This window comes from Ammospiza caudacuta, chromosome 2 (genome assembly GCF_027887145.1).
Source record: "Ammospiza caudacuta isolate bAmmCau1 chromosome 2, bAmmCau1.pri, whole genome shotgun sequence".
Lineage (NCBI taxonomy): Eukaryota > Metazoa > Chordata > Aves > Passeriformes > Passerellidae > Ammospiza > Ammospiza caudacuta.
Window position 1 is genome coordinate 6,610,297 of NC_080594.1, and position 26,118 is coordinate 6,636,414.

At 37.4% G+C, this 26,118-nt stretch overlaps 1 protein-coding gene across 3 annotated transcripts in view; it reads right to left on the reverse strand.

Annotated features, from left to right (window-relative positions):
• CADM2 (cell adhesion molecule 2) overlaps positions 1-26,118 on the reverse strand; it is a 569,374-nt gene that overhangs the window by 41,157 nt on the left and 502,099 nt on the right. For 2 of the 3 annotated variants that reach the window (XM_058825123.1, XM_058825122.1), the window contains 2 exons: positions 20,250-20,428; positions 2,432-2,551 (listed from right to left, as the gene is read on the reverse strand). In XM_058825123.1, coding sequence (XP_058681106.1) covers positions 2,432-2,551; positions 20,250-20,428 — 299 coding nt within the window. The remainder of the gene's footprint in view (positions 1-2,431; positions 2,552-20,249; positions 20,429-26,118) is intronic. The other variant, XM_058825124.1, reaches the window with a different exon arrangement.

A 26,118-nucleotide genomic window follows, 5' to 3' on the forward strand; every position in this document is an offset into this window, starting at 1 on the left:
GAAAGTCAGGATGAAGCAAGTTAAATAGCTGAATATCTGAAGTCATTGTCTCCTATGCATTTACAGTGTTTCTGCTAAATGTCTTTGCCAGTAATACAGGGAATAATTTTCCCCACTGAACTTGGAAAATACCTCTTCATCAGAGTCATATTGACTTCTGCTTTGAAAGCAAAACCAAGCAAGCTGGTGCCTTCAGCTTCTTTGCAAAGCATATCTATAAGTTTGCTGTCCTTGTTCTTTGATCTGTCTCCCTTTGTGCTCATTTTTCACTGTGACATCCCCTCCTACCCCCATTAGAAACAGCACTTCAGTTGTCTTCCACTGTTGGCTAAAACACCAATTACTTTGGCCTTGTCCTCATAATTCATTATTAATTTCTGTATTTATGTTATTCATCTAGTGTATTTTTAAACACTTCTGTTTTGTTAAATTTCTCACAACTTGCTCATTTCATTTTGCACCCAGTTCCATATCCATTTTCATGTTTCTTCCACATTGATATATGATTTATGTTTATAGTAACCTTGTTTTTGTGTTTTACTGAAGTTTGATATCTTAGACTGTTAAGAAACCTAATTTCATTAGTTTATTTCATACTTATATTTTATATATTATTTTATACTACACGTACAATAGTATAAAATATTATATAAAATATCTTCTCTCTGCATTGGGATAAACTATCATTTTCCTTTCAATACAAGATTTTGAGGAAACATACTTCCCACACTCATTTGTCCCTTTGATCATCTCTCCAACAGACTCTATCAACCACTTCTTGAGACTGAAGTGGTCTCATCTTTTCAGCCATTTTACTGCATTCACTTCTTTCTTTCTGGGAAAAGTGAGTGCTCATGTTTCAGCAATTGATCACCCAATTTCCTTTCTTTTACTTGCTATTAAAGCAGCATCTCTGTAAGTGTAGCATCAAATTGCATGCATTCTCCCATGTGTTAGAGCTGAAACTTAGAAGAGAATCACCCGTTTCACACTGTTCTATTGATGCTGGACACACAAATAGTGAAAATGAACACTCCACAGGAAATAGAATGAGGCCCTAAACCACACTTAGGAGGTGAGACAATGCATTAAAAACATCAGTACTACCATAACAATGATAGAATTATGACCACATAACAAGCAGAAGAAAACAATTCATGAAGGGCAGCAAACTTCAGCACAGCACACCAAGAGCATCGTCCTTCCAAGATGTGGGCTCTCAGAAATTTGGAAGCTTCTGTGCTTTACACAAACCACTCTTATAAAGACAACTCCTGTAATTCTGATCCTTTTCAGGAAATGTTCCTCCTTCAACCTCTTAGACCCATGAATACTGGGCTGTTTTCCATGGTCTAAGTTTCCCTATCTGAAGGAAAAGGACAACTACAACACTTGCTCTCTCTCCATTAAAATAACAGCAATTATTAAAATATCTGTGCCCTGTGGAGGAATAATTTAGGTGATTTGATACTATGACAATTTTTATTCATGCTAGTTAGGCAGGCCACTACAACTGACTAATAACAACACATCCAGAAAGAAAAGGTGTCATAACTGTCTTAACTTTCCTGGCCTAACTGCACCTCATCATGTCAATACTTGCAGTGTGGTAAAATAATATAATTTCCTCTCTTGCGCAACGAAAGCTTTCAAGAGACCACATAAGAACCTTCTGCCATTTCATTTACCACAAGAGATTTGTAGTTACCCAGAAGATGATAATCTGCAAAACCTGCTGCACACATCTTCCCTATTTAACAGTTATCTGATCAGTCACTGAATAAAAGAGTAAAATAACCTTTATATTTTGCTCATAAAGAAATGAAGCATTACTAGGAACATATGAAAAGCTGTAACAGAAAAAACTCCAACAGATGGGGGTCAGGGAGAACTTTTAGCTCATTTACTCTAGCACTAGTGAGATAACAACACCCCTAAATAAGGAATGCCTTAAGCTGTAAAGGGCTAACAAGGGTGATACATCACAGTGCCTCTTTGTTATCAAGCAAGATTTCATCAACAGAAATTCCAGTGCTGAGACACCTAGCTTGTTTTAAATGGTAGCACCCAAAATAACCAGCCTTAAAAAGGTCATGTTTATTTAAAAATAGCTTGCTTGCATTTTACATTAAAGTTAATTTACTAACCTTAAAAAATTAAATGCAAATGTAGACAAATAATTTAAGCATCCTGTCAAAGTTCACATACACACTGCAAGAGCAATGGCAACATTCAAGGTCATATGAAATCTTTCTTAACCCACCTATCACCCTTTGGATTATTCTGTTAAATATATACTGAGCTGAACACTTGCACCCTCTCTGCAGCAATTTCTATCCTTGTTAAAATAAAAAAAAAAAAATAGAAATCAAAGCTCTAGTTTCCTCTTTATCATGTGCTTCCCAGGCCATAACAAAGAAGGATACTGTACCTCTGATGCTGGTGGCTGTTGCCGATGTGGTTGTGCTGGCTGTTAAGGCTACATTGGTTGTGACTGTTGCAGTGGTAAGGGAGGGGATGACAGTAGTGGGAAGCAAAGTGTTGAAAACATCTGGTGAGTGGAAAAAAAATATAAAATAAAATCATATCATGCAAACAAAGGAGAACCATAACAGTGGTTTAATTTGTAAATACAAGTATGTTGAAAATGACTAAATTAAAACATGATTAACATAAATTATTACAGGTACAATAGGGTACCTTTAAATTCTTGACATTTATCACTCTCAATTTTTATAGTCAATCTTTGAGTACACAAAATTTAAAACTCTGTTAAAATGACCACATTTCCACAGAACAAGAGAGTGACAGTTTAAGTGACAAGAATCCATTTCTTCACTGAGCCATTTTAAATGTCTCACGTAGTAGAAACCATATACAGATGAAACATGCTGTGTCAGAGAGGGAGATGATAAAAAACAACACCATCATGCTAAAATAAACACACACATGTTAACGAGAAATGGCTGTATGTTAAAACACCCACTTTCAGACAGACTCAATGAAGGGAAAAAGGGGAGAAAATTCTACTAACTATAAGAGCTGCTTTTTCCGGATTGCTTTTCTTCTTCCCACACATTTGCTTAAGACACAGTTGTCTGCTAAGATCCAGAGCAGAGTATATTTCAAAATCTTTACCCTAATTTGCAGGCACAGTCATCTTTCAGTCATCCTTAATGCTTACAATTTATTGTTAGTACACATCAATATTTTTATAAAACACCTTCAAATGAAAACTAAGAAATGATAACAATATTACTGATAATAAAGCATGCATGCAAGTCAGAAAAAATTCATACAAAAAATGATGACAGCATCCTATAAAACCATTCAGGTTTTGCTAAAGCAAGTGCAGGAATGCCAGGATTGGGAGCATGACTGCTTCTCTGCAGAGGAAGCAACCACACCTGATGCAGAATGCTCCAGTACAGATCAGATCATGACCAGATGTACACATAGAAAATATTTTGATTACGCTGCCAAAAGCAATAAAGACCAATAGTACTTTGCCTATAAGGTGATTGCAGGTTTTAAAGAACAAAAAACAAAAGCTCTGAAGAGAAGTAGAGAAAAGCACTTCTGAGAAGACAAAAGCATCTGACATTTTTCAGATTATTTATATGGCAGGCTTGAAAGGGAAGGACTCTTTTCTCAGCAGTTGATGGTGAGTAACCCATTCCATACTGATTTCACTGCAAATATTTCTGAAGGGTGCTATTCAGCGCAATAAAAGAGCAAAAGTCTGACCCACAATCTGTCTTCCCTTGCTTTGGAAAGAAATGCAATTGGTCCCTGAGTACCATCAATTCAGACTGAAATCAATGGAAGCTGAAGTAGCTCAGAGCTTTTCAGTATTGGGCCCTACAGAACACACTTCAGACACAGAATCCTTGAGTTCAGCATTGCTTAATTACTCTCTAAAGGCTTCAAAGTAACATGCTTACCTTATTTCCATGCTGGATGACAGATCATTTTCCAAATTTAAAAGCTTCCTTGTTAGTTACCCTGTAAGTCACCTACTATTTTCTGTATTCCTCTAGTTTTGATAAAAAATATCACCATGCTCTCTGGAATCTATATCTGTGTGATGTTCTACTTCTGAAGGCATCAGAAAACAAAGATACATCTTTCATCTCTACACTGATTTTTAATCTAATGTACACTGATATTTAATCTAATTCTCAGTATATAATATTCTCCAGACAGAAAAATTAGAACAGGCTTTTTAAAACCCTCACAGCTGTAGCCATATTAATCACCAGGAATAATGATAATATTACCTGGAGTGTGAGTATCACAATAATGAAATAGAACTGAGTATAACAAGCATTAGAAATAAATTAACATGTTAAAAAGATACATGTCACATGTACTGATGTATGCAATTGCTTCTCATAAAGGGAAACTCCTTCCCTGATAACTATCTGTTAAAAATTAAATCAAAGAGAAAAAAACTCACCTACTTCATAAGAAGAGCAAAACCTTGCTTATTAGGAAAGCTGTATACATCATTCTTGTACATAAAACTAATTAGTGTGACTCATGGTTCCATTCATTATCTTTCTTAAATACCAATTACTTAAGACTGTAATGACAAGTTATGGTTTTATGACAGAGCTATCCAATCTGCAATCATGCTGTTTACCTATTTTACCAAATAATAGCTTACATGAATCACTGGTTAACTTAGAACTTTCTGGTTTCTCTTGAGATTGAAACATTTCAAACAAGATTTCTTATTTTAAATTAAAGCTACCTAGGAAGTATTCTAGCTAACATGAACTAGGATCTGCCAGTGTTTAAGTGCAGATGTGATCTCATCAGATTAAGAGTAATGAAAACTTGTGCAGATATTAGTTTCCTGATGAAAGTCATAAACTCTGATGCCAAACATCAAAATGGAAGCCTGGCAGAAGCCTCAAAGAAAATATGTTTTCTCAAAAGGGATGCAAAAACAAGGAATAGTATTTGGTTTCTTTCCTTGCAGAGTGAGGTGAATTTAATTGTGCAAACTACTGCAGTCTGTGTGCTTTGCTCACAGCAATACCAGGACTTGCTCCTAAAGACCCTAGCATGAGGAGAAACCAGGAATCAGCAGCCTGAGGAGCATCACATTGCCCAGGCAATGAAATTTAAGTCTGTTCCGGACTCTAGAAAGGTTTGGTTTGTAGCAGCTTACATTCCAGGCTCTGCCCAGTGGAATACTCCATTAACAACATCAGAGTCTGCAACAGAAATGTGCAAAGTAAGAAAATAACTCAGAGCTCTCCAGACAACAGCCCAGATCCAAGCATTCTGAAATGATCCCCACATTGAAAAGACCTGTGTGTAAGGCACCTGCTGAGTCTGACAGAATGACTCTTATCAGTTCTTCCAAGATTTATGGATTCTTGTGAAAACTGTGTCTTTGCATTGAAAAGGCTTTTGTGTAAGAGAAAACAGAATATGCAGTTCAAGAAATAAACTAGAAGCAATGTCCAGTGTTCCTCAGTCTCTCATTGCAGGTGTAGGAAGTAAATGGGTTTGGAAGTTCCCAAAAATACACGGACTGCAGATAAAAAAAATGATACTTAACAACACAGGCTTCTGTTTAAGCCATAAGGATCACTGTGCTTTATAGAGGGTGTGCTGCTCCATGTCATGCCAGAAAAGAGAATTACAATTTGACCTGTTTCTAGTCCTGCAGGATTTTTTTTTTTTTTAATGCAAGGCAAACCTATCTTATTTCACTAGCGAGGCACACGTTGTCACCCAGAGCTCCCTGCTGGCAGCTGCTCAGAACATGCTATCATAGGGACCATGTAGATTTGTCCTCTTGAACTTTCTGTCAGGGGGGATCTTAGCAGAATGGATTTGCAGATTTCTGCCCAAGAAATCTGTGCTGGAGTGAAACGAATATCCACTTCCTTGTCTTGCAATTTCTGAATCTAGTTGTATACAACGTTCAGCTGAAAATGAATTTTTCTTTATGCCTCTCATGCCACTAAATACTAAGGATCATTATGACCAAGGGACCTCGCAGAGTGGAACTTTTTAATTCAAGTAGCCATACCCAAATCACTGTGCCAGATTGCTATTTCAGTAATACTAAGGTATTAATCCTTAGCCTCCTGTGAAGCAGAAAATAGCTATATTTTGCAGATGGGGAGCCAAAGAAGATAGAAAAGCCATGCTCAGGAGATCTAGAAGTCAAGCAATAATTGTCTCCATTAATTTTGAAACCTCACTTCTAAACTGGATGTTTGTTGACAGACAGATATTCAGTCAAAAATCCAATAATGTAATTAAGTTGGTATTAACTTCATCATCTTGCCAGCTCTGAAATGTAAACAACTCATGCAGAACTAATTGTTTCTATAAAAGCTGTTGGAAATAGAAAAGGGGTTGACCTTCATGCCAAGGGACTCCCATGGACTCTTTGTCACTTCTGTTCCACAGGTTGTACAGGTGAGGCTTGAACTGGACATTGAGTAGGAGAGATGGGCTCCTGACCTCTCTCTGGTGGCACAGGGAGGTTTGAGCTCAGCTGCAAATGCTCACCCAAGAGCCCTCATTTCAGTGAGGAGCTGGCATAATGTCAGAGCTGCTGCAGAGAGCAGACTGACACAGCTCTGGAAAGGTGTTCCTCGTGGCACTGCTGCTGCTGACACAGCACAGGCAGGAGCCAGGGGAGAGCAGCCAGCAGGCACCCTGAAGGCTTGGAAAAAGGATGGTGGAACAAGGAGGAACTGGAAACTGGGCTTGGTGTGGGAGCTGCTCATCAGCAGAGGCACAGATGCAAATTGCTTAGGAGTGGCAGGGCAGTGCTGGACCAGATGAGCTCAAAGCAGTGTCGAGCCCCACCTGCTCAAAATTTCCTGTTTGCTTCTCTTTCTTGTTTGAATTGATGCCGTGTTCTCTTTGCTAAGGCAGAAGACATCCATCCATTTAAGTGCAGAGAGTCTGGATAATTTACTCTCCCTGCCAATTTGGCCCTGAGCATTTTTACTCTCCATTTCCAAAGAAATGAGAAATGGTTCTGTTTGGTTTAGCAGGCTTATGTGAAAGATAGATCTGACCTATTGAAAATATTTGACTTTTTTGGTAGAAACACAACCGATATTTTGACATGACTGAGCACAAATCAGACAACAATAGCTGCAGCTGATAAAAATGTAAAGGCTTTTGTTTCAAGCCTGACAAAAGCTGACGGAAAAATTAAAGGACAGAGTGATAATGATGGATGGTCCTTGCTATATTTTGACTGAGAATGAAAGAAATTTTAAGTGGTAAACTGAACTGAGTGATGACCTACCTGGGAAACAATCTCACTACTCTGTGAAAAATTTAATCAGTCTGTGATATGTAGCACTAAATAATTTAGCAAGGTTTTAAATTCAAAGGGAGCTGCATTTACCTTGCTTCAAGAAAATGGGATTGAACAAAAGGATCACTCAGCTTGAACATCATGTGCCAATAGCTCCTTAGCACTTAGACTGAATGATCATGAATGCTCATGGACACGAGGTCAAGGGGTTCTTTTTACTAATTGATTCAGATTTATGGAACTCTGAAATGGCAATTATGTGCTTGACATTTTTGCTCGCAAATCAGATGTCATTAAAAGTATCCAAAACCCTTTTAACAAAAGCTCCTTGTAGATCTATATCTTTAGTTATACCAATAAAATCTTCGAGTGGATGAGTTCATATTGCAAGACACACAGTTGGACTAACTGGAAAGAATAATAATTTTTCTTCTTATAGAAAGTTTTGTAGCTTGCTGGTTCATTTGTGGTTTGTTTTTCAGGTTTTTTCCCCTATTTCAAAAGCAAGAGGTTTCAGTAGCAAATGAAGGAGGATGAAGTATTAAAAAATACAGCAAAAAAAAGCCTGTGTCCTTCTATTCTCAAAGAGCCAAGCAAAAACTTTGAATGCACATCCCTGGCCCAAATTCTGTCCTTAGAAAGTCAAGAATATAACTCAGAAAAACAAAGCACATTTTAATATTAGTATTTAGTACTGGCAGTATGGTGTCATCCCAAATCACTTAAAATGAGGGCCTGATATCACACTGTGGCACCTTTTACAACACACGCTCTGACCAGAATTGCTTATGAAAAAATAAAAAATGTGATGAATATGAAAAAACAAGGTGTAGTAGCAAGTTATTTCTGATTATGCCATCTCATTTGACACTGAAATATGAAGAAGTTAGCTGCCCTAAATTGTCTAGAAAGAACTCCTGTAGCGAATATCTCATTTATTTTGTGCACCAGAGCAACAGCAGGACTCACAAAGACCACAGGTGTGTGAAAGGCTGATTTTCCACAAGTAAAGCCAGGTCAGGCTCAGGACAGATGTGAGAGCTGCCAGAAAAAACCAGCTGTGGATCTCAGGCAGGGGAGAAGGAAGAAGCAGGGGGATGGAAGTACCTCAGTGTGGTAGGAAGGCATGGCAAGGGAGGACAAGTTGCAGGGCTGAGAGCAGTGACCAGCATTGACTTCTCTCCTCCCTAAAGGTACATCTGCCCAGACCCAGGTCAGCTCTCAGCAGAGCTGTGGGGCCCTGGGCCAGGAAGGCAGGAGAGGTATTTAGGATATTTAGGTAAAACCCAGCTCTGCCACCTTCTAGGGGCACCCTTGATGCCTCAGGTTTTAGCTTTTATATTTTTCAGATTCTGTACTGCTTTAGTGTGCAGCTCTGCACTTCATATTAGGGGATGGTGAGCTCTCTTCACAGAGCAGGGAGACAAAACAATTCCTTCTCTAGCTGGGGATCAAAGACAAATGATCCAAACTTCAGGCCCAAGAGCATAAACAGTAGTGGACTGAAGAGAGAAAAACAAGAAGGATGGGACTTCATAACCCTAAGCTGTAATTAGACAATTAACTCCAATATGCAAATGGATGAAAACGTATTAAAGTGAGAGACCTTGTGCCTGGTCGTGTATTTTGTGACCATTTTGGGTTCACCTGGGGTGTAGCCCTGGCCAGGCTCTTGTACTGCCCAAGGTGTATCCATTGAGGCCTTTTAATAAATACCTACTTTACTCTTTAACTCCATCTAGTCTCTATTTTAGGTCAGCCTTCACAAGGCATCACCCTAACAAGCAGAATATGCTGAGGAGAGGCAGCGCCCACCTTTTGCTTGCACAAACAGAGTCTAGGATTTAGTAGACACTGGGACTGTGTGCTTCAAATGCTTGTGGGTGCTTGCTGAAAATTCTAAGAGTAACAATAAACACTGAAAGGAAAGGTCTTTTTTTTTTTAATGGATATTAAAACATGACCTTTCTGCACAGCACCAGATGTTGCCACAAATTTGGCTTTGTCACCTGGAGACTGGAGCAGTCTGCTGCACTCACAGCTGGTGGAGCTGCACAGAGGGACCCCAGGAAATCTGAACAGAGCATTTCACAGGAAAGCATCTAACATGAGCATCTGAGAGATGCACTGGCGGCTCATAGCTCTCAAAATGTCGGCTCTGGCCTTTGAAGCCCTCAGTGCTTACTTTGGGGATGGTTTTGCTCCCCACAGCACTCCAGTGAATTTGCTATCAGCAAAAGCACTCTGGCTGCAACTCCCTTGGAACAGAGAGAGGAGTTTGCAATGAAGGCCTGGAGATGCTGGAGCACGCTCCCATTTCACCACCCGTCACACTCATTGTTTGTCACCAGCCCAGCCATTTAAAAAGCTCCCTGTCCCTGCTCCCAGTGAAGCAGAAGAATAAAATGTGGCATAATGTACTGTCTCACAATATATTTACCTATTGCTGCTCAGTTTTGGGGGGGAAAATTGCGTTATCTGCAGCATTTGGACTGTAGGAAGCTAATAAGCTGTAATGCCTCATTTCTTAATTTCTAGTTATGCTAAAACCAGGTGAGACACACAGTCTTCTTCAAAATGATAAATTTAACAAAATAATACCTAATTATTTCAATAATTAGATCCTGAAAATTATTTTACTGCAAGAAAAATTGAAATTCTGAAGTAGAAAAATTATTTAATACTGAAGAGTCTGTTTTCAAGCCCTCTAAGCTTTACTTTATTAATGGTTATTAGTGCAAGATTTACCTCTAAGGACAAATCAAACCAACTATTCAACATAAACATTGAGCTTCGATGTTATGGAGTAATATGAATATAATACATACAAATTTACTCCTGGAGCACTGTAAAACCTAATTTTTTCCCCCAATCTTAGCACAAGTTTTGTCAGCAGTTAAAATAAGTCCTTTCCAGTTCAATAGTAGTAATAATAACAAAGCCTATTGTTTAAAAGGAATCAATCTGTATTGTATAAAAGATGACTATTCTCATTAAAGTAGCTACAAATAGTGCACTGAAGCTTATGCAACTTGCCTGAATTTGGTAATTCAACACTTTAAATAAATAAAAAGGAAAAGCTTTAGAGCATTGTTTGAGACCACTGCCTCAAATAAAGATATCTTACTTATAAAAAGGCATATATACATATATATACACACACACACAAACACACACACACATATATGTCTTGATTTTATTCACAGTTCTACATAAACAAATATAGAAACAGTAAAGAATAGACATCTGCCTTGAAGACCTGTAAGATCATTTTTTGGGCAGTGCAGATCAAATTTAGGAAAAAAAAGACCGTATTATTCCCATTTCACAGGTGGGGAAATGAACACAGGAGAATTAAGTGGAATGTTTTATATTTTACAGACTTCTGAGCCTGACAGGGGAGTTCAGAACAGATCTCCTGAGGCTCATTTTAATACTCTGCTAAAAAAAAAAAAACCCAAAAAATCAAAACCTCAAAAGAAAACAAATTGCATTTTAAAAAAGCAGTTGTCCTTATACCTGCAGTGCAAATTTCACTGCATTCAGGACAAAATGTTACCACAAAAGCCACCAAACATCTTGTATGAATAAAGCCAGCACAATTTTCTCCAGAAGCACACCATTCTATCACTATTAATATGGTGTTCTAGGCCCATTGCCACTGCTTAAAAATCACATTAAGGCTGTGATGTTCATTTTTATTCTTTTTAAGTGAGCAGACAAGCCATATTTCCTTGTTTTCCCAAGCCATAAAATAGGAGTATTCAAAATTAAATGAAATAAAGTACTGGCAGCTGGCCCTTGAAAACCTATAAGGAAAAGCTAATGCACAATACAAATTCAGGCACCCAGCAGCCTTGAACAAAGATGACAGCTTTCTCAGAATGACACTTGACTCTTTCTGCACACACACACAAAAAAACCCAAAAAAACTTCAAAAAGCTCGGCCAGAATTGCACTGAGAAGAAAGAAAGTAATGAGAATTTTCCAAAATTTCCTTATTATGGGGACATGTTGAAACTAAATGGAGGTAAACAGATTGCTGATCTCTATTTTATTACAGTTCTACTTTCATATCTCTGAGAAATTCAGGGCAGATGACTGAAGTTGCTTTAACAACTCCAAACTTATGGCAATAATTCTAAGGTCAGTAAAGAGAGATAACAGGGACTGTAATTTATTTTAAATAAGTTTATTTCAAAATAAAATCAAAGGGTCCAACACTAATCTGAAACACTTTATCACAGTGGGATTGCTGTATCTTATTGAAAATCACCTTGGGAAAGTGACTGGCGCTGTGCAACCTAAAACACAGATTTTTGCACTTTATTGCACTGTCTCTGACTAATACACTTAATTCTCACATTCCTATCACCAAAGTACACTACCTGAGAAAATAAGGCTCTGTCTTTCCAGCTGTCAATCTTTTTGCTCTGTTTTTTGGGGGTCTGGGTTGTTTTTTTTTTTCAAAAGAGTTCTATACATGTAGTTGAATTCCTAGCATGATTCTTTGGTTTTATGCAACACAAAGCTATGAATGCTGGGATCCATGGAATATTGTCAAGACTTAATTTTGTTAAAACTAACCAGTTTCCCTTCAGGGTGGCAGACATTTAGTACCTTAACATTTATGCCATCAAGCAGGATAGCTCACCAGTGGAAACCACAAGGGTTTTTAAATAAAGAATACTTGATCGTATCTGCTAACTTATTTTAAACAAAGTGATAAGAGATTTCAATTCCTGCTCCAAAATGATGAAAGCCACCCAAAGCTCTCCTCCATCAGGCCCTTCAACATGTCAGCATCCCTCAATCCTCCCTGCTTCCCACCATTCAAGGGTTGGGAAACCTGCAGAAAATGTAAACTACAAAACCACTGGAGGGAAACCAAATCCACTGGTGCAATGATTCACTGTAATATCTGAAGAATAAATACTTTGCCCACTCCTTGAGTTTTTCCCTGCCAAACTTTCTTCTGTCCTTCCTCCTCTCCTTTGATTTGTTTGTTTCTACACTTGCCATGAGGATTAATAAGGGCAGTTTCAGCTGGAAGATGAATCTGCCTCAGGCATGAAGTTACCAAGGAAAGCATTTTTTTTCTTCAAGGGAGTAAACAAGCAGTGTGGATACCAGTGGAGGGAAAGCAAAGGGTCCTGACTGAAAACTCTTTGGGTCCCTGTCACAAATTCATCAAGCAATTAATAATTAAAAATTAAATAGCAAAAATAAAATAGTAAGTACTAACAATTTTTAATATAAACTTATGGATGTTAGAGATATTAACGGTTTGAGATAAGTTAATTACCTACTTCTATCTGAGCCTCCATGCTCATCTTCATATGTGATCAAGAAGGCTCAGATACAAAAGTTCTGAAAACTCACTAAGAGAAATTCATATTTGCAGAAGCTTTTCCCTACCCCTCTCAGCCTCCAAGACATTTGCAACCATCTCCAAGAGAACTCACAATCTCAGTCAGAGCAAAGCACAGTTCTGATGTATCACCTGGTATGACCACTGGTCATTTTAAGCAGTATCACTTAGATCATGTTCTATTTTCTTTCCTGAATGGAGTCAAACACCGAGTTCCTCAAAAGCAAGGTAAGTTATGGAAGCACCATGTGAGAAAGACAGAGACAGGACACCCTCATCTGCATTCCACCACCTTGTGGTGCAGGAAAAGCTTCAATTTAGAAAAATCACTAAGTCACTTCAATATTGTCTTTATGGCTTGAGTTTCCTGAATAATAAATGATCTAGATGGAAACAGAAGATAATTAGCAACTGTTAGATCATAATTTTATCATCAGTCTAAAATGAAATCATTGAGTTAATATTTTCTTCATGAATATTGCATATGATGTTCATAGACATAGTGATTTTACAAGCCGGCATCTCAAAGAAAAAAAAAGGTAATTTGAAGTAAAGTTCAGGAAAGTTGTGGGTACAAGCAATAGCAAAAGGTGAAAAATTAGACAGCAATCTTTGCCACTACATCAAATCAGTGGTAATAAATTTAACAGTACTGAAGGTCAGTCAAAACAGTCATAAAAGCAAGAGTGACATAACTGGTATATCCACACAATCTTTTCATTTTCAGAAATCCCATTAGAACTATCATGTCACATTTCATGTGCACATAGAAAATCAAATATTTTCAAGAGTTATGTCTTATAAAAGGCATTATCCAAAACCACAAGTTTTAGAACATATACAATATGTATTCAAATAGGAAGGAGCTTTACATGTTAGAATATATTGTTAAAGGTTATATTGATATATTGTGTATTTTGTTATTGTTCCTTTGTGAAAGGGCTTGAGGAGAGATTTCCTGCTGCTGAAGTAGTCTGCATTCAATTTCAGTGATTAATCCAACACAAAATTTTAAAAAAATCTTTTATATATTGTATAAAATTCACTTCATTTTAGAAGTTTTCTTTAATGAGAAACAGTATTTTAATATAAAAATGTAGAAGTGCCAACCATATTCCTCAAAAGTATTAGTGTGGTTTGGAATGTTATTTTCTTGACCTTTCCAAAATACTTTTAAGCTTATCTGGAAAAGAAATTTGTATCTTATTTTTCTAAAGTCACCATAAATGAAGAAAGATCAGTTCATACAGCTAAACCATACACCCCACTATTCAAGTATTTATCAACAAAAAGCAATTTCAAAGTAGCTGCCTTGAGAGTGTTCAGGGATAATAGCTGGACAATTCATCCATAAAATTAAGCCAACAACTCCACCACAAGTTTCTCGACAGACTTCTCCTACCTGAAAATGTCAACTATACACTATTCTTCTTCAGCCCAATAACAAAAGCTCAATTGCACAATTTCTTAATTCATCTGACTGCAGGAAATTCATCTGCATTGTGCTTTAAAATCTGGACCACCTCTTCTAGCCCAACTAAAAGTCAGCTTTAATGTTGTGGTAATGATTTAATGCCTTAATCTCATTTTACAACATTAATGTAAAATTGGAGTATTTCAATACAATTTGATGGGCTATGCTTTGAACAAGGTAGCTTTGGGGGAAGGAAGGCTTTTGAGACTGAGCAAGCACTCATGAGCATGCTTTTATTTATTTACTTTCCAACTGAAAGCCCAGGCTCCTTTTTTCTACAAGTTATCTTCTGTACTTTTAAGTTTATTTTTACTTCATGTAAAATGGGAATAGTAGAAACTTTTCACTTCTGTTTTAAGGACTCAGTACGGAGACTTCTTTCTTTTAATTCAAACAAAGACACCAAAAAAGAAGAATCTCCAGACTAAAAGGCACACATAGTCACATACAGTGAATTTCTAATTAAGTCTGAAGAAGTCTTCTGAGTCTCACATTCTTGAGATTGCTGTAAGGGCAATGTTGGGGTTATTCACCAAATCCCCCCATAACTGCAGCTATAAATGTTATTATTGTTACATCACACCATGGCTCTGCTCAATTCTCTTTTTGCAAAGCTCAAGCTTTGTTCACATAAAGGCAAAACATTCCCATAGGCAAAGAAAGCCTGAGGTGTGTGTGTATAAATGAGACACTTCAACTCAGAAAACTTTAAAGGAGGAAACTTTTTAAAAAGTCCAGTCACCTCAACTTGTAGGACCTTAACACCAAAACAGAGAGCAGCCAAGATTACTGATGAGTGTGCTGCTCCAAAAGGATGCTGCCTTCCTTCCCAAAATTTTTATGTGGCTTTTTTTACATGTTTATAAAGGTTATTAAATTGTCCAAAAACACTGTGCAAGCTTTACCAGAGGTCTGTATTGAAAATATTTGCAAACCAAAAGATCTATTACCTATTCATTTAGCTTAATTTTGAAAGAAAGCAGAATATATCCTCACCTCCTCAGGTTTTTTCAATTTTCTGCTCTATTCAGTTTCTACCTTTACAGAGAGACATGCACAAGTGAGTTCAAGAAATAAAGGAAATAGAAGGCCCCCTGTGAGGACATCAAAACAGAAATGAAATAGAATAAAAAACCTGATTGCTGGAAAATGAACTGAAAAAGACAAAATAATCTATAACAGATAGAGGTAGAAGAGTTTGTTTAATTTCATGAGTTTTGGATTCCACAGAGTTTCCACCAATTTTAAAAATAAAATCTTATACAGGTGTAGAAGTGCATGGTGCTGGAAGTGTTTTTGGGCATGAAAGGTGAAGATCTATAAATATATTTGGAGGTAGGATTTAATAAACTAAGGTGTCTGGTGCAGATTTAACATAGTGATGTTCCAGATATGTAAGTCAGTCGCAGAGATTTAGAAATAGACCAAAAAATGAAGAAAAAAGGGAAAAAAAAAAAAAAAAAGACCATGAAAGAAGGAGAATGGATACATGGGAGAAAATTGCAGGAAATGCAGTTTAAGATCACAATTAATGAGAAGTAGAGACCAATGTGGAAATACTTGAGAATCTATTAAAGGGAGTAGCAAATATAATTTTAAATCCAAACTTGAAGCACAAACAGCAAAAGAGGCCAAATAACTTGTAAGGTTGGAAAGCGAAGAGGTCAAGCACCAGGCTTAAACAAACAAAAGAGGATACTTTTCCCTCAACGCACATAACTACATTCAGAATCTTGTTGCCACAGGTTACTGTGGAAGCTAAGATGACAAATGTTTTGAAATGGGACTGGACAAGCAGGTGGAATATAATGCTGTAGTTAGGAAAGGTGCAGTGGGATTTCTGGTCTTACACATTGTAGGAGATCTAATGAGGTTGTAACTGGGTCTTTCAGTTGCTTTTATTTGCAAAATATTGCTTGCCCAAGAAAAAAAATACAAAATTGAGAGGCTGAAGACAAAGGAGTATGTCATGCCACTTTTTATTCCTCAGAGATCCTAAGCTGCTGGCTCAAATGATTTCCTAGTTAAAATCTGGACAATAAGAACTGCCTTGACCATCTACAGCTGCTGATTCATGTTCATTTCCACACCGCTCTTCCATATAATTGCTGCACAACACATTATAGTTCTGAATGTTTCAATTCATTTAAGGCCTGGCTGTAGATTGGCATATCAGGATATCACAGAATCACAGAAGTTCAAGACTGGAAGAGACCTATAAGATCATCAAGTCCAGCCGATGTTCTAACTGTTCAACTAGATCATGGCAGCAAGTGCCACATCCAGTCTTTTTTTTGAATTCTTCAAAGGATGATGACTCCACCACCTCACTGGGTAAATGATTCCAGTATCTGACCACTCTTTCTATATTTCACCAAGGTGCTCTGTTTCAAACAGGGCTGTAAATGATCAAGTGCTGCTGTTTGCACTGAGGAGGTTTCAGTGATGTGGACTTCTGTCACTCCCTCCAAGGCAGTGCTGAACTGAGTCTTTGGCAGTGGCACCCAGAGGTGCTGAACTACTCCTCCAAACACAGCAGCTGTGTCCTCAGTTGATTATGATGGAGCACCTCCTTCCTCCACTCCAGCTAAATCACTGCAGCTATTACTGCAGCTCTGCAAGCAGAGTCTATGTTTTTGAGTTGAGCAACACGAGTTTGACAGTTTGCTCTGTTTGCTGGTGATTAATGACTAGTATTTGGACAAAGGTAAACAAAAATTCTTAATAAATTGGAAGAGAGTGAAAATTGCCTGGGGCCCATTACCAAAGAAAGGGTGTAATATATCCAGCCAGAATGTGCACTTCTAAAGCACTAAGCTTGCCAATTAGAATACAGAAATGACAACAGCTACAGGCATTAAAGCCTCTGCCTTTGTTACTGCATGAAAAAAATGCTTGAGCAAACGACATGTCTTGCCTTTGTGCTTCTGCCTATAAACTCTGACTTTGTACCCACCTTCCTGCTTCACAGAGTACTTTTTGACATTTATTATTAACAATAAATGTTAAGAAAAAGGAAATTAGCAGTCACATTGATTTGGCAAAGCAGCATGAGTACATTTAATAGCCCAAGCCTTTAACCTTATTCAAATAGATTCAATTTCTCTGAAGTCTGGTTTCTTTAATTATACAAAAAAATTCTAAAAATAATTTTTATGTTGTCAGATACTAATTTTATTGGACAGATTTCCATTCATCTGCTAACAGCAATATTTATTTTCTCTGCCACCAGTTAACATCAAAACAGTATTACCTCATCATCACCCCTAACAGTGGAAAAAAATACTACTCTTCTGTATAATTTTGTGTTTAGATCAGTCCAGTTAAAGGCATGAGACACTCTTTGCCTGGTATGTAAAATTAATATATATACATACTTTCTTAAATCATATATAATTAAGATAAAATATATTTTCCATTTCTGGTCAATGTTGTCTCTACTCTAAAGCTGCCTAAACCCTCTCTGAGTTAGGAAGATAACTTAAAGAATCGAGAGAATTAGTAGATTGAGTATCACTGAAAGGAGGATTTCTTAGGGGGAGACAAAAAAAAAAAGAGAGAAACGAGATGAAGCTGTTACAACATTAACACACAGAAAGAGATAAAAATCTGTTGAAGTGGAAAACAAAAAAGGAATAAAATGCATGGAAATCACAGTACATATAAGAAAAGGAAAGCTGTGAATCATGTTGCCCTTCCCTGCCTCTGCAGAGGATACCTTCCACTGATGTCCCCTGTTTCCTCACACAAGCTCCTGTGGGAAATCTGGCTTGTACCTTGTCTTAGAAACCTGATATTTTAAGGTAAGAAGTCATATGATTAATGAGCTCTAACAAAGGAGTAGGACAAAAAATTACGTCAACACGTTAAGCACAGGGGAAGGGATGAGAAATCAAAGGATGCTTCCAGATATATTTAGGAAGATAAAAAATACATTCTCTATTAAATAGAAGGATGCATCTCAGAAAATGATAAAAAGTAGGTTTTCTAGCCCCCAGAGAGAGAGAGAAAAAATATTGTATAATTTTAGGAGGATTATGGCTCACTAGAGACATTCATGAATGTAATGAGCTAAAGAAGGGGTAAGGCTGCTTAAATTTATCTATACAACGGATTGTGCTACACTTGATAAAATAATTGTGTCAGTCTCCTTTTTACTTAAAATTAACCTTACAACTCTGAACCCCAGTAAGTTGTTAAGTACTAAACATCATCTCATGCTCTGTCACAGAACTCTGATTGTTTCAGAAAGCTGGGAAGCACCTGACATTTACCTTCTCTAGTTCCAGCGCTGGAATTGCAGAAATGCAATTAGGAAAACTCAGGTACTCACAACAGAAAAGGTCAGCAATGAGCAAGCTAAACCTGGTAACATGCCTAATGTGCTGCCAAACATAACAAAATGCCTCTCTGATAATGAATGATTTTACAGACTGCCAGGAAGTTGATGCAAGATTATCAGATCACCAGGGGACACACCACTGTGCAAGACTGGGAACGGTGAAATATTCTTTGATACAGTTCTATTGCAGAGCCACTGCTGATGGAAGAAGATCCCCCATTATAAAAGGCCATATTTTCAGAAATAATGACATAAATAAATTGGGCAGAAAACACAAATGACAGAACTTTCAACACATGCTAAGTGCAGAAGCCGTTACCTCATCAAAGGCAGAGCACTTTGTGCCTGCAGCCAACAACCACCACACCACTGCCTCTGGGATGCAAAAGACAATTTTTCTTTTCCTCTTCTTGTAGCAGACAACGTAAATAGAGGTTAGAGGGTTTAGTTTTTCTGTTTGTCTTTAATGCAGAAATACTCATGCAGCAGTACAGGCTCTGTGCTCCTCATGGAAAGAACTCCTCCTTATTTGTGTCACTCATTCTACATAAACTATCGTGAACTTCAAGAAAAATGAAAAGTAACCTAAGTGCTTCTTTTGATAAATGATGTTTCATCAACAGTGCCAATAAATATCTCATTACTGAAAGCAGCACTTACTAGAAGTTTTATGCCAAATACCTAGAGGCAGGTAAATCTGTAGTGAAAAATGTTTCTGATACCTTACAACCACCAAGGAAATGTATTCTTGTTGTAACTGAGTTCATAATGAGCAAATAAAATCTACATAATTCTCTTGTCTATTTAAAGACTAAAATTTACACTAGATTTTTTCATTTTATTTTGTCATAGTTATAAGAAATTGCATTAAAAAAAAGAGGGGAAAAAGTATAATCATGAACTAAAGTGAAGGTCCTGCCTCTATATTCTCTAATATAAAAACTCAAATTATGGAAATGGCAAACTTCCAGGAACTACCTCTGATAGGAGAACACCATGTTTTGAGGCTCCTAGATCCAAATTGCTAGGCTGTATTAAAGGCAAATTCTAATTTTATATTATAGTTTCACCTACAGCTGAGTTATATCAATCTATTTCATGATCATGGAATCCTTTCATGGAAGGAAGCTTTTTCACATGACACGTATTATTTATTAAGAAAAAAACCCCAAATCAATTGTAATTTATTGTGAACTTTGATATTCTTCCATTTTATTGGAAGTAGTATAATGCATTTAGGACATGGCAAAGTTTTTTGAGGTCTGACTGTAATGAGGGGCTTTGTGATATCAGCTAACTTGTATGAGCTGAATTTTCTCAGGAGCAGAATCTAACTTGTGTGAAGTATTCAATGTCCTGTCTTTGCTGGTCTATAAAAAGCTAAGCAGAAAACCTCTAGCACACATCTGTCTGTTATTTCTCTTCATATACCCTTTTGTAACCAGCTTTATCTGAGCTGGGCCTGAGGCAAGTATTTATGAAACAGTACCCACAAACTGCAAAACACTTTCACAGGTGCTTACTTAGCAAAAAGTTCACAGCAGAAGTGAATACATTTTGTTTAAACTGTAAGAAGAGAGGCATGTCATAAAAGAAAGACAACAAGCTCCCCATCGCTAGATCATAGCATCAATAAAAGTGCAATTATACATTATACACATTTTCTTACTATTCTTTCCATCATGGCCATAAGAACCTGATTGTATCAGCTGAAATGTTAAATATGCATGGAATGCACCAAGGAGAGCACACTCACCATGTACTATCAGGACATATTCCGTGCTGTTCCGGCCAATGGGATTTTTTGCTTCACATCGATATGTGCCATTGTCTGTTTTGTTTAGGAAGCTGATGCTTAGAACTCTGCCATTGACAACCATCCTCTCTGGATCTGGTAGTTCTCCACCATCCTTTGTCCACAGTACTGGTTCTGGCCTGTTGGATCAAAGTGTGGCATTTATTTAGACACGTGAAACACATACATGCAACATGTACAGCAGAAATAACATCATCAGCAACTTATGAACAGTCACCTTCCACCCCAAGAATATTTGAATTACTGGATCTAATGAACTGTCATTGTTACAACCCTACCATCCTGGATATGAACTGCTAAAGAAAGTGAATGAACAAGCAGAGAAATAAGAAAGAAGAAAAATACAAAAGGAAGCAGAATCGTATAGCAACAGGCTAAGATCTTTCCTAAATCAAAAAAATAGTTCTTGTGAGGTTTCAGGGCCCACAGGTGCTTGGCAAGGTAAGTGCAAATAGGATGATGTGGGTCTAAGTGGTTTGAAAATGGATTCTTAAATTTCTTAGGCAATTCATATTCACAAGTGAACTTGAATGCACTGAGTATTTTTCCTGAACCAGGCATATCAGTCCCAAAGTAACACGTTACACACAACCTCAACTTGTTTGTCTTGCTGCATTGTGTCACAGCCCATCCCTTTTTCCCACCTTTTCTTCATCCTTCCCTTAAATAATTCCTTGTTTCACATCACAAGCAATGTAAGATTTAACTTGAAATCCTGGATTTTCTCCTGTGAAACCTTTTCTCTTTTGCCGGATGCACTCACATCAAACAGGCCAAAGGCAATGCCCTGGTGATGGTAATCCCCCAGGCAAGGGAAGGGCACCACAAAGAAGGGAACTGGCAGTCCTGAAGGTTCATATACACCTTCCCTCAGGCAAGGCACACTAACTCCTTCCTAGAGACTCTCAAGCAGCTCCACAGCCCATGAGATCTGCCTAGCAGCCAGCAGGATGTATTTATTACTGGCACACAGCCTTTACTTACATGTAACAAGGTATATTTCCAAATTTACATGAGGGAAATCACCAAGAAGACAGGGTGGTAACTGGGAATGCAAGGTTGGTTTACTGAATCTTGTCTATGTAAGGAGCAGACAGAGCATCGAGGACCTGTTACACCAGTCACTTCAGCAGGATATTCACAGCCTGGGGATTCAATGCTACCTTGCTTGTAGCTTTGTGCAGCATAAGCCACATATCAATCTCTATCCAAACATGCCAGTTGTGTGACTCAGTAATAAACCAAAATATAATATACTGTTATTAAATTAGCAGTTGCCAGGTTAGTCACTAGTAGCACTACAGAAACACTTAATTTCACTAATTTGAAGCAGGTGTTTAAGGCCTATTATATATAATAAGTGCTAAGAAAAAGAATTTTGCCCAAATGTGGCCTCATAAAAAGAAAAATAATTGTAATGGCTGTAATGACATGATTTTGAGTTAGGCAACTCATGTAAACAGAGAGAATTTTTCTGAAATGCACTTCTATAAAATTCAAAATAGTCTTTAAAGAAAAGTATTTATTCTGAAATATAATAAATTTACGCAGATTTTAGTAATATTTTGGATGACACCCTGTTAAAGTGTTGTCAAACTTAGTATTTAGACAGGCTATACTCCAGAGTTTTGATTTTTTCCAGAAAATCATATGCTCAGAAATGAAAGCAAGGATTAAGAGCTGATAGTGTGATGGGCCTTATTTATGCCTTACCATAAATATGTCTTAATCCTCTTCCTAAACTCATTTTTATGAACTGGTATCCACACACATGTGGTGCACAATGTACACACTTTCTTTCTGTTTAATGCAAGCAGGGAATCCAGATGTCCATGCTGATGTAGAAACATTACCCTGCAGAGTTCCCAGCATTAAGGTGTGATTTGCTGTGATATTTTAAGGTGGATTTGTTCAATTTTCCGGCCAACTCCTCATTGTTTCCCATTTACCAGCTTACTGTGGCTCTGCAATCCCAGGAGTGGGGACTCTGAAACACTTCTGCTACAATGTGCACCATTACCTGCATAAATGGCGTGTTAAAGCAACTTCTGTGCAGCTGTAATTTATGGAACTTAGGTTTTAAATTGAAACTAGATGGCATATCCTAGGGGAAAACCTATAGGATAACAAATAAGTATGAAATGGAGGCATAGATATAAATTATTCAGGGAGCTCTGTCACATTGTAATACACCAACTCTCGTCTTATATAGTGCTCTTAGCTGTGGTTGCAAAACGATGTGTGGCAGAAAAGCCAGGGCTTAGAGAGAGGCAGATCTGCATTCTCTGGGTGTTGGGGAAGCTGCTAATCCAGAGTGAATATTCAGCCATCCTGTGCTGTATTTTGGCAGCAGCAGAGCAAGTCCTGGGCAGCAGGCCCAGAGCCAACACATCCTGGTGGCCGGGCACCGCTCTCCCTCCACCTCAGCACTGCCTAAAGCAGCAATTCTGTCACAGCCACGGAATTAAATTCTGCCCGCACTGCTGGGAAGCTTTGAGACACTTGGTCTACACAATTCACTGGTTAGGCAGAAGTGAGCTAAGAACATGAGACATGCCCATGCACCCTGGCCATCACGCTGCCGTGATCAGCAGCAGCAGGATGGCTGTTTAAGGGAAGCATGGGAGTACATCCATTTTGTGCTGTCCATTCCTCCTGCACTCTGCCAGCAACAGCAATCATCCTGTCAGGGGTGCTGCAGGGCACATATTTTGCTCTCTTTTGCATACACTTATTATTTAGACCTGTGCCTATGAATGTCTCTAGTATCTTGTAGAATCTGCTTATGATGTCCACCAACTATACCTCCTGTAGCAACTAATTCTGGGAGTTCCCTACCTGCCATGCAAAATGGTATTTACTTTTATCTGTCGTTCACTGATCTCCTAGAAGTGGCAATGAATATTGCAGGACATGCTAAGTAGCACTCCTTCCTGTTATAACCTTGTTGTAATTTATGAGAGCCTAGAAACTTAGCAGGCTTGTCTCTCCCCTTTTTTTCTCTTTTAGAATTTGATACCTTCTGAGACTATCAGCTGGGAAAAAAACTACACAAAAAAAGGGGGAAAGGAATCTTAACTTTAGAGCACACTTGGTATTCTTTCATAATTGCCTTAGTACCTTCATTGTTCAAAGCTGAAACCCTGAAACAGCTTTCCTTCTCTGTCAAAAGGCACAGACAAGTGTGAATTCCCCACAGTTTATCCTACTGAAACCTGCCCACATCTGCAGACCCAGACAGAGTTTCTTCTCTTACCCAAGATTTTGAAAGGCATACTTATTTTGACATGCTAAAACACCTGGCAAACATGTACTCCCAATATTGCACATTTTTCTCTATTGCATACATCCCTAACAATGCAGAATGTAAGCTTTTTTAAAATACTAATGACTTGCCCCAACACTATCAATGCTTATTTGAACTGGAACAAACAGGGATATTTGTACAAACAATACCTTCCATTTCTGCATTCAGTGAAAGCCATAGGAAAAGGAACAGGTTTTTAGTATTGAAATCTGAGTTTGTTAACGGTCTTCATGTCAGCCTCAAAACCTGACACAGAAGCAACAAAATTTGGTATTCTTTTCCAGCAGAATGAAATAGAATTGAAATCAAGGTATAAAAAAGTTGGTATGAAGTTCCACAATGGTCCATGTTTTATATTGTGGTACTTTTCTTACAAGTAACCGAACAAAGAAATGGTAAATACAGTAAAACTATTTTCTGGCCTTGAGAGTAGAAAACCCTTTCTTTCAAAACCAGTCAGAGAGAAAGGTAGGGCCAAACTGAAAGATGTTGGAAAAAAAAAATTTAAAAACTCTTGATTAGAAAAGAACACCTAGGCACTGCCTTACATTTTCAAAAAGTGTTTACATAATATGAAAGTCAACAATTATATTTTTCCACATTAATATAATTTTTTTTTTAGCCGAGGTCTTTGCAATTACACAGGAGTATTTTAAGACAACATTGGCAATTTTCTCTCTTTCTCCACTCTTAACCCAAGGACAGTGATTGAGTGCTTTCTTACAATCCTCCTCTCTAGTGATATCTTTATATATAACTATAATAGTTAACTTACCCTCCATTTAAATATTATACATATATCTATATGTTTTATATCTATACATATTGACATACATTTTCTTTTTGAACAAAGTGAATTTAGGCAATGCAATCCATTTTCACTTGAAACATCTTGGCTCTATGCATTTTTGTTGCCCTTTTCTAATTTTTGTGCACAGAAAGGTCATGTACAAAGTGTTCTTCACTGAGTCCTTAATAAACAACACTTAGACAACTTACTGACCCATTATAATAGCACAGAATAACCTTTTCATTTCCATAAGATCACACTCAAAAAACACCAAAAAACCCTGGCCAACCCAAACAACAACAAAACCCCAAAGCCACCTTTTTACAATTTCACTGGGGATATTCTCATCCAACTGGGTATGTAGGCATCCTGTCAAAATTTTGTAGCCAATGTGGGTAAAAATAAAGATAGAAGAAGAATAAGAATTTGAGGAACACTAACAAGATAAAAATAAATTCATATTTTTGAGTAGGGCCCTCTCCAACAATATCTTTTAGTTCTCCAAACAGGGGTACACTTGTATTTACTGAAGTCCATAAAAAACAAAATCTAGTGCATATGCTCAAATGAGTAGTGGAAAAGGTATCACAAGATTTATCAGAGTGTTTCTTGTTGAAAAACTGGTGCAGTATTAAAAGTCATCTAAGGGAATGATTGCTTCATTAACTTGAAACTTATAGTTCTTTTGTATCAAGAAATTGGATTTTTTAGCTTTGTCAGTTAATCACCCACTTGAAAGTCTCAACCCTGGGGGAACCTCTTGTTTATATAAAGTCTCAGTCTGAGGAGTCATATTGGGATGAGCTGGTTTGGAGCATTACATCTATCAAAAACATCAATATCCACAGTCTCTAGCCTTTCATAAAAGGCTTGGGTAGATGGATTTTATTTTATGAGATATGAACTCTCTGTGATTTTCTAGTTCTGCAAAACCTGAGTAACCTTCACAAAGTGTTTTTCTCAGCAGTAGAATTAGTAAAGAATATCCAAAGTACCTTTCATAAAGTTCCCTTGTTTTTTTTCAGAAAGAAGCTTTGAACATCTGAATTGACTGTTATTATATTTTCTTCTACTTTTCTCTTTTAAGCATTCTCAGCAGGCATAATGTAGCCTAAGAACATTTATAATGTCCTATACTAATGCTTTCTAAATGGTCAAGAATTTAATTACCAAAATGTGTTAAAAAATGAGCTGTCACTTAAATACAGATTTCAACTTTTTATATCATAAAAAATTGAAAGGATTTTACAGCTACAAAGAAAACAGGAACAACAAGAGGTATTGAAGACAGCTGAAGTGTATTATGTGAAAAAGGTGCTTAAATAATAAACAAAAAGAGGTAAACAAATCTCAAATGGTGCTAATATTCATCATTTATAGGGAAAAAAAGAGAACACTAAAAAAAGAAAAAAAAGAGAAAGATATAGCAGTAGAGGAAAGCAAGCAGTCGAACAAAGAAACCAAACCAGGTAAAGCTCAAACACTCTTCATTCCTTACTTTTTGTCCAAGATAGAGAAAGCCTTTGCTTTGTTCATCACAACTTTACTTAGGTGACAGACCTCCCTGCCTGGATCTTGCTTTGGATAAATCAGGCAGTCCTCTCACCCTTGCTGGATTACAGGTGCTAACCATGCTGATATGACAGACTAAATTTGCAGCTGCAAGTCCTTATCCCTCAGCAGACTGTGACAGCAACTGATTAAATTGCATC